Source organism: Hemibagrus wyckioides, linkage group LG01, assembly GCF_019097595.1.
Source record: "Hemibagrus wyckioides isolate EC202008001 linkage group LG01, SWU_Hwy_1.0, whole genome shotgun sequence".
Classification (NCBI taxonomy): domain Eukaryota; kingdom Metazoa; phylum Chordata; class Actinopteri; order Siluriformes; family Bagridae; genus Hemibagrus; species Hemibagrus wyckioides.
The window spans coordinates 5,038,301-5,055,578 of record NC_080710.1 but is presented as its reverse complement, the minus strand read 5'-3'; the positions used below and the strand labels follow the sequence as shown (position 1 = coordinate 5,055,578).

At 39.8% G+C, this 17,278-nt stretch overlaps 1 protein-coding gene across 1 annotated transcript in view; it reads right to left on the bottom strand.

Moving 5' to 3' along the window:
- rhbdl1 (rhomboid, veinlet-like 1 (Drosophila)) overlaps positions 1-17,278 on the bottom strand; it is a 33,261-nt gene that overhangs the window by 13,905 nt on the left and 2,078 nt on the right. The window contains exons 2-4 of the mRNA XM_058414938.1: positions 4,800-4,958; positions 4,002-4,226; positions 3,759-3,907 (exon numbers count right to left, since the gene is read on the bottom strand). Coding sequence (XP_058270921.1) covers positions 3,759-3,907; positions 4,002-4,226; positions 4,800-4,958 — 533 coding nt within the window. The remainder of the gene's footprint in view (positions 1-3,758; positions 3,908-4,001; positions 4,227-4,799; positions 4,959-17,278) is intronic.

The following is a 17,278-nucleotide window of genomic DNA, read 5'->3' as shown; positions in this document are numbered from 1 at the left end:
TATTTTATGAATGAATTGTCATCATATTAAGGTATTAAATATTGGCCTCAAATGTTGGATTCAAGGTAATTTGAGGTCATCCTCATTACGCGTACATAACTAAAACAGTAAATTTACACCCTTTTGGTATTTTTAAATATCGATATATACATAGCTAACATGCTAGGTTATTCAACTCGATCTCTGTTCGAAAATATGTTTATAAAGTTCCATTCCTAGTTCCATTCATAATGCACTTAACCTCATCATATTAACTTGATTAAGCGTAATCTAGGTTTATCTTGTACTAAATCATTTGCTTGTAGCCTGAAATTGAACATGCGTGTACAGATGGGAATAATGCAGGATAACAGGGGGTGAAAAATGTTTGAAATCTGGCAGTCTGGAAGATTTTTGTCCAAATGCTCCACAGCCAAAATGGTATTTTTGTGACTTTGTTATTGCTTTTTGTCTATTCAGATACTCCATGTGCTTTATCATTAACTAAAATTTAGAGTGTACTGCAAACTAACAAGGTTCCTATGATATCGGAATATGCGTTTTTTTGGGTTTTTTTTTTTTTAAAGTGGCCAAATCTGAGCAGCCACATTGAAAGGGATTCAGTATAACTAACTTCTGTGACTCACTGCTAAAGCACAAGTCCTCATTTCTCAGACCTCCTGCTGTGTGCAGAAACAGCTCTGCTGATGATGCCACCTCTCTTTCTCCCTCGCACGTACATTTCGCACCGCCTTTGAACATATGTACAAGCAGAACACTTGCAGCATGTCCTTTTTGTATGTGTTGTTTTCTTGACTATGGCTTGTGCTTCACTGTACTGTCAATCCTCAAAGCATGGCCTTGGGGGAACCAGGAGCTTGGCTTGCTTGTCTGTTGTTCCGTGAACAGATGCTGGGTTTCCTGGCTGCTTGAGCTCAAAATATAGTTCTTCGGCGTATAGGGAAACCCCATTTCGGGTGGGAAAGCATTCCAAGATGTTGTGATTCATACATCATCTTCTGAGCATTGGCAGAACGCATTGGAAGAGGATATCAAACCCTAAAGGCTTCTTTCTTTTTTTACTCTAACCTGATTCCTTCCCAATTCTATCTGTAACAGGCCTCTCCCCGTGAGGTTACCGACCGCCCGACACCATCGGGCAGCCTGACACATTTAGAGAGCGCCGCCTTGCTCAGTCCTAGCTAGACGATGTAGCCAATGATTTCAAAAGGCTTAAATTTAACTCGAACATTGGCAGAGGGAACATTTCCCAGCCGTCCTCTCGAGATGACGAGTGGCGTCTCGGTTCATCTACCTTCCGGAAAAAAGAATTCTCGAAACTGCATTTCTTTTGGTGATCATGAAAACTTGTCTCATCAAATGTATTCAGGGCATTTCATAATACCTAATCTGCTCGTGTAAAGGTGACTAACGATCTGCTACTTGCAGCTGACTCAGCGGATTTTGCTGGATTTAAGTGGCTCATTTCTAAGCCTATAAATCACTAGAAACTGCAGCTGTGTGCACGAATTAATATACCTGGAGAGCAGGTATTCAATTTTCTCCTCCTAATTGAAGACACAATATGATAGCACTTACAGTGTCTTAATATTTGTTTACTTATACCTCGTTAACAAAAAACAGAAGGTAAAGTCATGACTTAAAATGATCGAGTTCAGATTTTCATATGAAATATTCACAGCTAACCATATATCAGGACAAGTCTCTGAAAAGGTTCTCGTTCACTTTCACAGTATTAAATTACTATGCCCTAATGTCTACAAGTTTATTTTTTCCTTTGATATGTGGAACACGAGCTGGATGTTGTTTTCCTTCCCATCTTTGCATGAGACAGAATACATGGAATTATTCATCGTAAATCACTGACAACATGCCCACTATTAGTACAATTTATTCTATTTCACAAACAAATTGGAAGACATTGTTTAGGATTTTGGTAAATCAAACATTCCCAATTGCTTTTAAATCAAATTGTGTTTGTTCTGAATCTTTTTAAACCATCAATGTTACATACAGGATATACTTTATACACTCAAGAAGCCGAGGTTCCTTGTTTGATGCTCATATAGTGAACTTTACTAGGAAAGCTGGATCCAGACAAAAGCTAATTAATGATTACTTAATGCTGTGCTGTCCAGTAGTCCAGAAAGCAGCAGCCAGTTTCCATTCAAGAACCAGAAAGTTGCCACTATTTTATCCACGCAACATTGGATTCCACCCTCCAGACTTGCTTGATTGATCCTGATCCTCTACTCTCCTGCTTTGCTCCTCCTTGTTCTTAGCCTGAAGCTTTCTCTGCACTTGTAAATAATCTCACTTGGCTACTCTAACATTTTTCACTTCCAGGAAACTGCTGCTATAAACATAAAGACGGCCAGGCTCCCCCAAGGCTATTTATGAAAAGTGCATTCCTAACATTTTTAAATACAATTTTCCATTGCGTCATATGGCTGTTTAGAGTACCAATCAAAATCCCATGATCCTGTGTCACGCAGAAGAGGATGGGTTCCCTTTTGTGTCTGGTTTCTTTCAAGGTTTCTTCCCCAATTGTCATTTCAAGCTTTTGCCCTTGCCATTGCTGCGTCTGATTTGCTCATTAAGGAACTATATCTACTAACGGAGTCCATCTTGAGCATGTACCACAGCATGCACAACACCTTAGATCCTCACAATGGTCTGGTCTGAATGGTGTCAAGCATAATTTACCTTTTTCTTAGGTCTTACACACTTTGTAATTCTGGTCATTAACTGAATTAAGTGGTCAAGAGATGGATCAGGGTTAGATTTCAAGTTGTTGGTTGACCACATAATATACCAAGATCCCTTGTAAACCCTCATTTCCAAGAGGAATGGACTCATACTACCTGACGGTCTACCAATCCATCTGGTATGACTCCATTGAAGATAGAAAGAAGGGTTGTTAGGGCTAATCTGTTTTCTGAATCTTCTATCTACCATATATCGGCTAGATGGGGCAGTGGGAGTTAAGTGAGTAAGGTCCTTGGAAGGTTGTAAGTTAAAATCCCAAATCCCAGACCACCAAGAACCACTGGCAGGATCTTGAATACTGAGTCTCAGCTGCTTAGATCTATTCTACCTTACTTACATTGGATAATAGAGTCTGGGGCCACATGGTCTAGGTCCTGGCTCCCATGGTTCAGCCTATGTTACTGCTTGTGTGGAGTTTCCCATGTTCTCTCCATTTGTGTGGGGTTCTTCCAGGTTCTCCACCTCCGAACAACTTGGACGAAGATGGAGTGGCGACTAAACTGCCCCTAGGTCTGACTGTGTGTGTATGCCTTATCCCCTGCAATGGACTGGCGTCCTATTGACAGACTCAGGTTCCAATGTAACCCTGACCAAGATAAACCAGTTAATGAAGACGAATTAAAGCGTCTGCCAGGTCATGAGATCAGTGTCTTAAGCAAAGGTCCAAGCCAATGGACTTGACTCAGACATTGTTCTTTCACTTTGCATAGAAGGAAGGAGGTACTGCAGAATCAGCACACTTCTCCTGAACAGGAATTGAAAGGGGTTTCTAATCTCAGGACATTGAAATCAATAATATCGACTCTCGGTAGAAAGGTAGAAAGGAAGTTCAGCCCTAAAGTAATGAACTTTACATCAAGCTCAAGTGTGTGTGCAATTAGAATTTATTAATTAACACTTATTTGTGTATTAGCCACAACAAACAGTCTAGTATGTGGGTGTATGGCATTTATGTCAGTTTATATTTGTGTGTGTGTTTGTTTTCTTACCCAACATGCATAAACATGTAGCTGAAAAATCTCCAGACTTGGGCTCGGTGTCCTGGATGATACACCAGCGGGCTCTTCATGAAGTCTGGCTGATACGTCTGCAGAACCCACTTGTTGAGCCTCACCCCATAACACATAAACACCACAATCTGATACACACACACACACAGTTATTGCAGGGTCAAAAGATGTTATTATTGTTGTAGATTATCAACAGTGTGTGTGTGTGAGTACATAGCGCACCTGCACTATGGTAACGATGGCCATGAAGACAGGCGGGGGACAGAGTCTGTTCTGATGAAAGTACCAGCGTCTGTCCGTCTCACATGGCAGGATCTCGTACGCCACATAGCGCACAAAGCGCTTGTACACGCCCAGGCCCGTCTCGTCCAATAGGATCTCGCGTTGCAGAGTGCGCCGCCCATTAGCAATGGCACGCCGGAAACTACTGGAACGCTTACTGCTTAGCTAGAGATGGAGAAAGAGAGGAACGGTGTGAGACCTGTTGACTTTATGGTAATAAGGTGGTGTAATCCATCTGAGATCAAAGGTCAAAAGTCACACACACACACACACAGTCTAAATCTAGATGCTATTTTAGCCAAGCTTGCTCCGCTGGACTCAAAAAAGCAGAGCATGATGGGGGATGTGGTTTGTGTGTGTGTGTGTCTGTGTGTGTCTGGAAAGCTGTGATAAGACAGCATCACCCTACTGCTATGCATTTATTACTCCATTATCCCTTTAAATATCTTAAAACACACACACACACACTGCCCTTAGGCACAAGAAAACCGCCAACTATGTATATTATATTATACTCCTCAGCTGATTATTGCACTCTCTGATGATAGAGATTTCCTTAAAGAAAGAAAGAAAGAGAGAGAGAGAGAGAGAGAGAGAGAGAAAGAAAGAAAGAAAGAAAGAAAGAAAGAAATCTCATCTCTTCCAAAATAAATTGAATTCATATTTAAATAACTGACTTTATATAACCCTGACTTCCAAAGCTGTGTGTGTGTGTGTGTGTGTGTGTGTGTGTCTCACCAGCTCAATAAGCTCCTGGTAGCAGACATGGCCTTGCTGATCACTCTGAACGAGGGCCAGCAGCATGTCCAGCTTGTTGGGGTCCAGCTGCAGCTCATGCTGCTCCGCCAGACTGGTGAAGTTCTCCACCGCAATGAAACCAGTCTGCTCGGGGTCCAGCTACACACACACACACGCACACACACACACACATTGATACAGAGAGGATGAGACAGAGCACGGAATAAACAGAGGAACAACGTAGCTGAAGCAGCTTAGTAGCTATTGCCAAATGTAGCTAGCGAGCTAATGATAAGCTTAGCTTAACTTAAACCAACTGAGGAAAATCTGCTAGTTTTTGCAAAAAATGAAAAGTACAATGTGTCATAAGATTTTACTTTTCTAATTGTTTCTAGCTAGCTAGTTTTGTTACTCTATCCCTCCTTAAACACACACACACACACACAGAAGATGAAGGAGAACAAGAAACTAAAATACTTAGCTACACGTTGCTCATTTTTATTCTATTCATATCTAGCTAGCTAGTTTTATCATGCTGTCCCTACTGGAAAAAATAGCATGTGATAGTTTTCTAAGTACTTCTAGCTTTCTGGTTTAGTTTCATGGTTTTAAATGTTGTTTTTTATTCTAGTCATATAAGAGCTAAATAAACAACTATTTCCTCTCAGGTAAACTGGCTAGCACACAAGAAAAGCCTCACACCAACTAAAAGAAACCAAAAAACTTTATTTGGAAAATAACTGCTAAAGCTAAGATAGTAGCAATGCTACTTGTTTATCTGTTAGATTAGATTGAAATAAAGCGATTAAAACTGCTCTTGGGTTTCTGTGTCTGCTTTGTAACATGATGCAGGATCAGAATACACACACACACACACATGCACACACACTTCTAATATACACAGTATACAGGTTCATTATAACAACAACTTTTGGCTAATCTCTCTCTCTTCATCTAAAACAGCCATGTTTTGATGACAGCACAAGTAACCTATGATTTAAGTGGCTTATTCATTCCATAAAGTGTGTGTGTGTGTGATAATTTAGAGCAGTTTAATTGAGCATAAGCCAGGGTTTTAATTCTATTAATCTCCTTCCCCACACTGCACATTCACGACTGTTTATTTACGATGCAGAGGCAGATCCGGCCACACGCAAACAAAGACAAGCGTGCGAGACAGAATGTTCGGAATGATGAAATCATAAAAAGGCACACACAGAGACGCGCACACACACAAACACACACTGCGAGTTAAGGATGTGTCTGCCTCCACACTGCGCTGTCAGCTCTGATCTCTGACGAGAGCTTAATGTATTAGCGGGAGAAGTAGAGCAGTTGTTGATGAGAGCAGGTTCGAAGCTGACAGACACTCGCATACGCACTCTTTGCAAATGAGGCGAGCTGAAATGCATTCTGAAACGTAGAACCCCAAGGTTGGATTTTTATGATAATCAGGTGCATCGACGTCACTCGTTAACTAGCTGAGCTATCTGCTGTCATGCAGCTGCTTAGCATTCTGGGATCTCAGGGAATCCAGGGTATGCTGGTTCCAATATTTTTGTGTTGGATTTCTTCTGAAAATGATATGGAAAGTTTCCAGTTAGGAAAGAAACCGTTGCTTTTTAGGCGGCAGCAGCGAAACTCGATCCGAAATGTCACATGACCACTAACTTTTGACCAGAAGCATAAAAAGGCAGCAGATAAGCAACAAATTATGACTTAGCATCTGAACACATCTATTTAAGAGTGGAGTTTTTCTCTATATTCTCAAAAGGGAAAGCATCACATTTTCCAAAAATGTGGAAACACACACACAGAACTAACATGGATTACAGTATTAAATCACATATGTGTGAATGCCTAGAGCCCTAGAGTTTTTCCTCATGTGTGTGTGTGTGTGTGTGTGTGTGTGAGAGAGAGAGAGAGAGAATCACTGTATCACCACGAGGTTGTGAAGTGAGAACAAGATGGAGGGGAGGGGCTAAAAAAGGGTCAGACTGATAGAAGGATGGATGGATGGATGAGACGTGTGTACAGTACCAAAGAGAGGAAATGAAGGAAAAGCCGAGAGAAAGAGCGAGAGGCCACCGAGGCGCTGAAGTGCGGCAGATGAGTGCAGAGAGGGAGATGGCGGAAAAAAAGAGAGAGAAAGAGAGAAGGGGAGGAATGAAAAATGTTACTGATTCGACGCAGACATGCTGCAGTGTCGCCATGGTTACAGGCGACCGATGTGTCACCCATTAAGGTAGAGCCAAGAACGAGAGAGAAAACGAGGTGGATAGGTTAAGAAAGCAAACAACAAAAGCAAAGGATTGAGTAAAATGAGAGCGGATGACTCACGGCAGGTGACTGAATGGAAAGAGAGAGGGAGGGACGGCTTGAGCGCGAGAGAGAGAGAGAGTGAATCAGAGTCCCTGACATGGGAAGAAGCGACTGAATGATAACTCTGTTAACCTCCGATTCATGCTGACACTCACCTCAGCTACCATGTCAGAGCGCTCCAAAAACCCACTAACCAAAGACGCTGATGCGCCTCAGCGAGACACCACTGACCGTCTGATCTCCCTCAATGTTTTTTCTACTAAAATACCCCTAAACTATTTGCTGTTTCCATGGTTGCGGATAACATCTGTAAAGCAAGACGAAGTGCACTTCAAGTACAAGGATGATGCGCTTATTCAGTTTTTGTGCAGTTTTTTTGTATAGTGCTTTTTAACAATAGGCACTGTCTCAAACGTATAAGTTACTATTTATCCCTAACATTTATCCCTAATGAGCAAGCCTGAGGTGACGGTGGTGAGGAAAAAACTCCCTGAGATGATATGAAGAAAAAACCTTTGAGAGGAACCAGGCTCAGAAGGGAACCTCATCCTCATTTGGGTGACACTGGACAGTTAATAATGTAACTGTAAATAATATCCTATCTTCAACCGTTTATAGTCAGGAGGAATTCAAGTGTTGGACGCTTACTTATCAGAAAAGGGGCGGGGCTGCCAGCAGCTGATGATGCTGGATGAGTTTCCAAGATGGCAGACGACACTCCAGTGGACAAACTGTTTTACTGTTGCCTTCAGGATGTGTGCTATTCAACTAGTAAGTGTGTAATATGTAGTTGGAAATCCTCCAACAGCTAAATACAAGACACATGAATCCAGCCACGTTTTCAAACTGCTGCTCATGCTGCATCACAGGGCAGCGTAACACACTTACGCAATCCGCCCTCTTCCAGCTCACAGACACCAACGACTGGCTAGTTTCTACTAAACAGGCTGCCGGAGAACCTGAAGCCAATCCCAGGGAACATGCTGGCACAAAGCAGGACACGCAATTCACAAACTATGGACAATTTCGAGATGGCAGTCAGGATATGGGGGATGGGGTAACTTAGTGGTTAAGGCGGGGTTAAGACAGGGTTAAGGCGTTGGACTGGTTGCGAGTTCAAATCCAAGGTCCACCAAGCTGCCACCACTGGGCCTATGAGCAAGGCCCCAACCCTCAATTGCTCAGTTGTATAAAATGAGATAAAAAAAATGTAAGTCACTCTGGATAAGGGCGTCTGTCAAATGCCAGAAATGTAAATGATATAGTGGATATCTTTGGACTGAGTGAGGAAACTGGAGAACCCAGAGGAAACCCATGAAACATGGGGAGAACACGCACAGGACGGACGCAGGAATTGAACCCCGGACCCCAGGGCTGTGAGGCAACAGGAAACAAACAGTATATAAATGTTTGAATTTTTTAAGCTAATACTGAGGTATCACGATGACAAAACATGTGATTTGGAACAAAGCCACTCACTCAGAGCCTTCCACAAAAAAAAAAAAAAAACAACATTTTAAAACCAATTCTCACTTATTAGATCAAGGTATGGCTCTTTTTTTTCAACGGAACCATGAGGTTGGAGCATTGTGGGAACGTAAGGCTGGCCTAAGCAGAGAGAAGCTGTGGTGTAAAGCAGATTAGCGCAGTGTGTTCGGGGAAGTCATGGTGCGGTTTAATTTGGAGCGCTGATTAGTTGTGCGCTCCGTCGCCAGAGACTTTCCACTTCTCCGGCAAAGCATTCTGGGTCAGGAGAGGGCTCATTTCCCTCCATAACACCTTCTCTGCACAGATGGTGCCTGCTCACATGCACCACAAACGTACCTACACACACACAGACACTCTCTTGCAGACACACTTAAACACACACTTTCTCTTCTTCATTTAGTTCCATGGTGAGTTATTCATAACGGCCAAGAGATATAAACATGGGGTGTAGGCTAGACAACAGACAACTCACTGATATTAGAAAAACCCGGCTGGAAATCTGCTGACTACAGCAACACTTTAGCTAATTAGCTGCTGTAGGCAGAGAAGAATAAATCTGGGAATATTTACTCGTATTATACATGCTAATAAAGAATATAAGCTAGCGGGAAGTAGTTAGCGCTGCACTCGAGGTCCTAACTGCTCCCCGGCAGCTTTTTAAAATATGTAATTTGGAATTAATTTAAATGAAGAAATATGGCAGGGTGAAGATAAAAGCAGGTCCTGGGTGGATACTTGGTTGGTTGCTATTCATTACATGCCAGTAAACAGCAGCATCCTTTAAACTTAACTTTGAGTTTCATAGCAGCTACGTAAAAACAACTTCCTGCATACCTTATGTACAGCAGGAGGATTTCAAGATTTGTCCACTAGGGGGCAGACGAGAGTCTAATTCCTTCCATCTCTAGTCATTCAGAGGCAGCCAGGATGATTCAACCAGTCTGAGAGAAGAGTCCAAGGTTACCCAGGCTATGTGAACGTCAACTGTGATCAGCTCGACCAAGCTAGCGTGAAAGAAACCCTTTTTTTTATCTATGCCATGGGTTCGAGTGTGTTCTTGTGGAAATATCTGCTCCCTAAATATTACACCCTCCTACCTAGTTCTGTGAGTGTGACTGCCGTGACACACAGACGGTGTGGAGTTCAGAGTCGTGAGACGAAATCTACGGCGTTCTGGAACGCAGCCCAGGGAGAAGCGTGTAGTTTAACCGCTCCAGACTTTTCATTGATACGCCGACGTATTCTTTGGTAATAGCCCCAGCGTTACGCTCAGACACCCTCCAGCAATGCTAAACACAGCACCGGCTCCAGCGCTGTCAGCAGTAATGATTTTGGATAGCGGAATTTCAGCGTATATGAGACACTGTTAAATCGGTTCTTGCTCATTTACTATGGAAATGAGTGAAACTTTAGAGGAAGATACTGTCTATAGTCGCTATACTGGTCTATTGGTGTAACTCTGTTTTATATGCGACCCTGATCATAGTTTGATTCGGGATGATTTCTCACAGGGTGATTACACTCACTGGCCTCTTTAATAGGAACACCGTGCAGTCACCCAATCAGTTAATCACTTGGCAGCGGCAGTAAAAACATGCAGATACAAAGCTAGTGTTTCACCAACTCATTGTAATACCAGGAGACTGCATCGGGTTGCAGTAAATTCAAGGAACCTGATCCTCCAATAGGTACAGGATCTCCAAAAGTGGAAATAAAATTCACGCCTAAAAATATTCAGAATCTTCCGAAAGTCCAGGAAAAAAAAAATCAGCAGAAATCAGCATCATTGGGATTTTCCAGGAAGATCACAGAGCAGAAAAGTCTCCTTCTGTTTTCTTCCTTGTCAGTGATATTGTGTTGCTGACTGATGAGATCAATTTGAAAGTACAAGGGTGTTAATATTTTGATTCATTCCAAAAAATACTATAAGAATATGAACCTAAAGCTGTAAGTAATATTAGCCAAGGGTGTAAGTGCAAGAAGTGTGTGTGTGTGTGTGGTGGGGGGGGCACAAAATGGGGATTTGATTTGAACACCATTTCCTGCATTTACATACATTTATGGACTACGGTGATATATAATCCAGGAAATAATTAAGTTATTATAATGATAAATTTTGCCAAAACGAATAGTAGGCTACTAAACTATGTTTATAAAAAAGATGTCTTACTTTCTTTATTGTTTAATAGGAACCGATCACCAAGACTTGAGAGAATCATTTTATAAAGTCAGAAATGTTCACTATTATATGTTTTGTGTGTGAATAAAATTTAAATAATGTGGGACTCAATTTCTACTGTTACACAAACATTTATTTTAAACTAAGCGCTGTAGCTGAAAATGTAAAATAAATGACTTGTTGTACAGGACGTCTGTCAGAGACACATCCACCAAACTGCAGGGGTTTAGAATAGAAACAGCAGAAAGCTTTTATCAACTGTGTGTGTTACAGCACTATTTTGTAATATCAATATCATTGCAGATAGACAGCATCAACATTAATATGGAATTATATGAAAATGTTGATCATTACTTTAATAATTGTCTCTCTTGCATAAACAATCACCCTTAGCAACAATCTGTAAGCGTTACCTCTGCAATCCAGAAGGATGGGGAAATTAATAACACAATAGATACACTACTTATTTGCTACACAGGATGCAAGATTGGCACACAATCTCACAAACATAAAAAAAAATGTAACATTAATATAAAGAACATTTGTCATTATCCTCCATCTGTCCATTCAATCCCATCTCTCCATGTCTCCTAACTGTCCACCTCATCTGTCCTCTGATATGAAAACCGCTGAGTTATGATCATATTGAGTCTAACATTAAACTAGTATCCAGAGTCTGCTGGTCATTACATTGCTGAGAGAAAATGCGCGGTTTAAAGTGAACTCGTTTTAATGCTACACAGAATGTTCTAATCAACATTAAATATTTAGCTAACAGTCTGAAGTTACCTAGCAACAACAGTGTATGTTAATGTTAGCTCAGTCACCGTTAACATCAACAGGTTTAGACAGTAAATATGATTATCCTGACCTGAGCTAATTTACTGAATCAACCAACTCACATCTCCTTTCTTTCTTTTCATCCATGATGACATTAAAGTCATCTGTTGCTGCTTCTGGTGTTTCATCACTGACTGTGCTGCAATCGTGATACCTGTTCATTACACCTTTCAGTGAGAGTTTTACAGTGTGCACGCGACGTTCCTGGACGCAGACCCATGTATCGACACAGGCGGACTCTCTGTGTCCTGCTCGGTCCTGCTCCTCAGTGGTGATGACGGCGTGTGGTTAAAAAATCATAACAAACCAATTTGAAAAGTGGGGGGGGCACAAACAGGATTTTAAAAAATGTCCCCCCTGTCCCCACTGGAAATTACGCCCCTGATATTAGCGCTGCCTTGATGTCCTCATGCCATTATAGTGTTGACACTATTCTCAACATGTGCGTTTGGTTACTAGGTTAAACCTGACAGTGTTTTCTGACATTTTGTGTGCTTTCTGAAATTTCTGAGTGTTTCTAAAATGTTGTCAGTGTTTCCTGAAATTTTGACAGTGTTACTTGATATTGTGAGTATTTTCTGAAAATTTACATGCACATGAATGTAATATGGAGTTGTCTCCCGCCCTTTACAGCTATAACAGCTTCAGCTCTTCTGGGAAGGCTTTCCACAAGGTTTAGGAGTGTGTTTATGGGAATTTTTGAACATTCCTCTAGAAGCACATTTGTGAGGTCAGGCACTGATGTTGGACGAGAAGGTCTGTCTCACAGTTTCTGCTCTAATTCATCCCAAAGGTGTTCTATCAGGTTGAGGTCAGGACTCTGTGAAGTTCCTCCACACCAAACTCTCTCATCCATGTCTTTATGGACCTTGCTTTGTGCACTGGTGTGCAGTCATGTTGGAACAGGAAGTGGTCATCCCCAAACTGTTCCCACAAAGAGCATGAAATTGTCCAAAATGTCTTGGTATACTGAAGCATTAACAGTTCTTTTTTTTTAAATGGAACTAAGTGGCTGAGGCCAACCCCTGAAAAACAACACCTGAATTTAATGATTTGGAGGGGTTTCCCAAAACACAGTGTTTCTTGAAATTTTGTCAGTTTCCTGAAATTTTGAGAGTGTTTCTTGAAAGTTTTAGTGTTTTCTTGAAATTTTGTCAGTTTTTTCCTGAATATTTGTCAGTGTTTTCAGAAATACTTTTAGAGTCGAATCATGTTTCCTGGTTTCAGTAGTTATGCATCATTGTTTCTACCTACTTCATCTTATCTTCTTTTTTGGTGTTCTAGATTTTCAGTTCTCTCAGTACTCTGCTTTTGATTTATACCTGTGTATTTGGCCTATAATGCAGATTTTTAACTCTGAACAAAATATCCCTTTGTGAAAAACCTTTCTATAGACCATGTTTTTATGACCTGTGTCCTGCTACTTCAGGATTACTGAAACAGAAACATTTCAGCTTTAAACCAGAAACTGCTACTGAATGCATTTACATGACCTGAATTCTATAGTGAAAAAAAAGGATTATTCAAAGTTGATCTCATGTTTACCTTGGTTTGTTATGGTTATCAGCTGTATTTAATATAATCCACCATTTTTAATGCATATGTTGAAACAAAATGTCCACTAGTGATATAAACCCTTCTATAGATCTAGGATTATTTAAAGAAAGGTCAATAGAAGAAGAAGAAGACCTGTGTCCATGTCCAGATTATACACTGAAGATCCTCTAACAATGGACCTTTGGCAAAAAATCTTTGGCTTATCTTATCAAATCAATGATGATAATGAAATTCATGAAATCGACAAGAAAACGAAATCGACGAAAAAACATAATGTCATCATGTGAGGTTTAAAGCAGATTCTGTGACAGTGAAAGGACACAATATTAGTTTCTATAGTTATGTATAGTGCTAAGCTTGTCTAAGTGGGTTGCCAGATTTTGAGTAATAAAAGCAGCCCGATGAACCAAACAGAGTCTTGAAAATCAACTCGATGCTGAAAAAGTATAATAAAAATGCCCATGCTGATTTACTACCATGTTCTCATACTATGACTCTTGTCTTTTTCGCATGTTTTACCTCAATTTGCAATTTAGGAAATTTACAGTTTCTGCTTAAAAGCACTTGAATTCATTAAATTTAGTCCACGTTGTGTGATTTACTTCAGCTTCAAAGTTAAACGAAAGCAACCGAAAGGCAGATATTACATAACCCGGAAGCCAGTTTCTTTCTTTTTAAGACTAAATAAATCCTTCAAGTACTAAGAAATAATAAGAAAAAGGTGGATTATTCTTTAAATATTAGATTTGTTCCAAATTCATATCACTGATTCTATCACTGTTCTCAAAGAGCCTGAGGAAAGGTTTTTCCATTTCAGTTTCTTTATAAAAAACGACAGTAACGTCAACACGCTTTGGTTTCACGTCTGTCGTCACGTTATGCCAATTTTAATCAACATTATATGCTGCACACAATTTTGCTGTCTGGGACAGTTTTCCTTTTCCCCAGAGAAGCTAGAACATAAAAGAAAAATAAATGATGATGATGTAGGTTTCATATCAAAGATTATTTTCCCATAACATCACATCCCTACGTGTTTAATCCAAGCTATTTCAAAGCCATTTTCCAATTCCGATAAGTTTTCTTAAAATTATTAAAGAACAAAATCATTTTTATTTGTTTAGGAAGTAAATTAATTGTAAAAAAAAAAAATATCATTTTAATAAATGACTTCCAAAGAAATGTTGTGGAATGTTTATAAAACGTTATAGCAGCGGTTCATTCCTTCAACAGATATTTTTTTCTCTCTGCTGAAATTAAAAAGGCATTTTTAATGCATTTTTCTGTGTTAAAATCTGAAATAAATAGCAAAAAAGGAAAATTCGACAGTTACAGACGTATTTGAAGCCCTTTATGTGCCGTGTCCTTCAGACAAATCCCAGTGTAAATTGTTACTATAGAAACCTATTAGAACAGGTGCATTGATATAAACCTATGAACTGCCTTGAAGCCAGATCTACTGTCAAAATAAATAAATAAATAAATAAATAAATAAAAATGAGTCAAATGAAAAAAATGTTTGCAAAGCAATAAATAAAAATAAATGAATGAATGAATAAATAAATAAATAAATAAATAAATAAATAAATAAATAAAAATGAATCAACAATCAGAATCGAGAAATTCATTAACACGGTGGTACAGTAAAAAAAACAGTCAAATGAAGACCTTAAAAGAAAAATAATGCAAAAAAAAATGTTTTAAAACCTATTTGCAAAACAATAAATAAAAATAAATGAATGAATAAATAAATAAATCGAAAAAAATTATATTTCTTTGACTCATCTTTGTATTTTATCACATAACATTTAACCACTATAACGTTCTACTCATACTGTTTTTTTTCTTCTGAACTTTTTAATAAATATTTAATAATAAATAATAATAAAAAATCTTCTCATTTTCCATTTGGTTTAGAAGATGAGAAGAAGAAAAAACAATTTTACGCCAATTATCTGGAATGTTTTCCTTCTGAAAAATGGTTTAGCTGGGAGGCTAATGGAGTTAACATGCAAGAAAAGTACTTTCTGTAAATACACACGGATCAACTTTTATTTTATAGCTTTTATTGCTCTACACACAGCTTAAAAGTTCAGCTTTCTGCTGTGAATCCTGCTTTAAGCTGTGTGAGGCAGGAGGAAACTGAGCTGAGGTAAATGAGCAAATCCAAGATGGCCGCTGCCATAAGGTTACAGTGTTCAGGTTTGTTTTTAGGTTAGAGTAAGTGACACTCTGTCCTAAATTGCATCAGAAGGAGTGTGTGTGTGTGTGTGTGTGTGAGTGAGAGAGAGAGAGAGAGAGAGAGAGAAACTGGATGTTTTCTAAGGCAGATGTTTACACAAACAAAAGATTTTGAATGTAATGCTAAACAAAAGCCTTTTAGCATTAGTACTAAACAAAACTAGCCTATTCTAATCAGCAAGGCCGTCTTGGCTAATGAAATACGTTTGCCTTGTGAGGAAAACCATAACAATTTCATTTCTCCACACAGCCACTCGTTAAATCTGTGACGGAATTGGACTCCACCTCAGGCTGTAAAAGTGAGAGTAAAGCACTTTGGAAAGGCAACGGAAGCGAGCACGTGTCATCGTTTTCTCACGCGTGAAATATCCTGAGACGTAGATTTCCGTGTCCGGGCGCGTATGGAGTCATACGCTAGCGAGAAAACGTGCCATTGAGTATTACGCTCGGTCCCCAATCTTGTGAGCTTATGCCAGCAATACTCAGCCGTGTGTGTGTGTGTGTGTGTGTGTGTGTGCGCTTTATAGCCAGAAATAGCCTGAGCTCAGCACTCCTCCCTGTAACAGAAAACTCATCAACTCAATGAAACAGCAGTCGCCAAAACAAACACACACACACACAACTACACACACACACACTTCCTAATGTGCCATGCTCAATGGTGCATGCATGGACACACACCCACGACATCGCGACAAAATTACCAGTCTTTGCTTGAATCACACATACACACAAACGCATATGGCACGCACCCACACTGTCAGCAACAGCCTGCTCTACTTCCCAACACACACACACACACACACACTAAATTGGTGACTCTTATATGATCGTTTGCCTCAGGGGCTGAGAATAAATCTTGCTCCTCAGAAGTACTGACATGTCAAGCTGTCTGTCAATCAACACGTTTTTTGAAGATCAACACACACACACACACACACCGCATTTTAATCAAAGAGATTGCTCTGGATTTCTATAAAGCACCTGTTAATAACGCTATATAAATCCAAATCTAATTGATACTGGAAGTCCCATCGTTCCCTTCACCACAGGAAGGTCTGAAAGCCTCTCTATCATGAGTGTGTTCATGTGCACGTTAGTCCTAATCAGATCTAGCTGCCACGTAAACCGGATACCATGATATACACGATACGATACGATAAACATCGAATCCTGATATCGGACCTCTCGGAAACATGATCCTCGTGACCTTGCAGAAACTGAGTCAACTTTCCGTGAGCATTGGTTGCCGAGCAACACAAAAGGAGTCTAGGATCTGCATCAGGTCGACATCAGAGATATGGCAAAAATAAATAAATAAATATCACAAAATACAGGAAATTGGATAAAAACATCCACTTTCGGATTGGATTATTTAGAACTCATCGATCACGAGGAACACTTAGTTCCATTTCATGTGATCGATAAAAGTAATATCTATTCATGACTCTCTTCTCGGTCTCCTTATAATTCACACCCAATACAAAAGTATTGGCACCCTTCATAAGGTAAACCCTTTTTTAAATCAGTGAAGGAATAAAACAATATTAGTTTTCGCTACAGGGTGGCAGTAATTCTGTTCTGTGTATCAGATACAATGCGTTAAAGACCACAGTCTGGTCCTTTGCCTTCATGCATCAGTATCCTGCATAGTGTATCAGCAGACAAAACGGACTTTAGACTTTCCTGAGCCTGGAGAAAACTTAATTCCTTTTAATTCTATAAATCTCCTGCTTTCACGTGCTGAAGTGCTGGTTTTCATGGAATTGTTCCTTGATTTTCACTGTAGTAACTAAATATTACTAATATTACTACCCTAAATCTAACCTTAACCTTGAAATTAACCTTAACC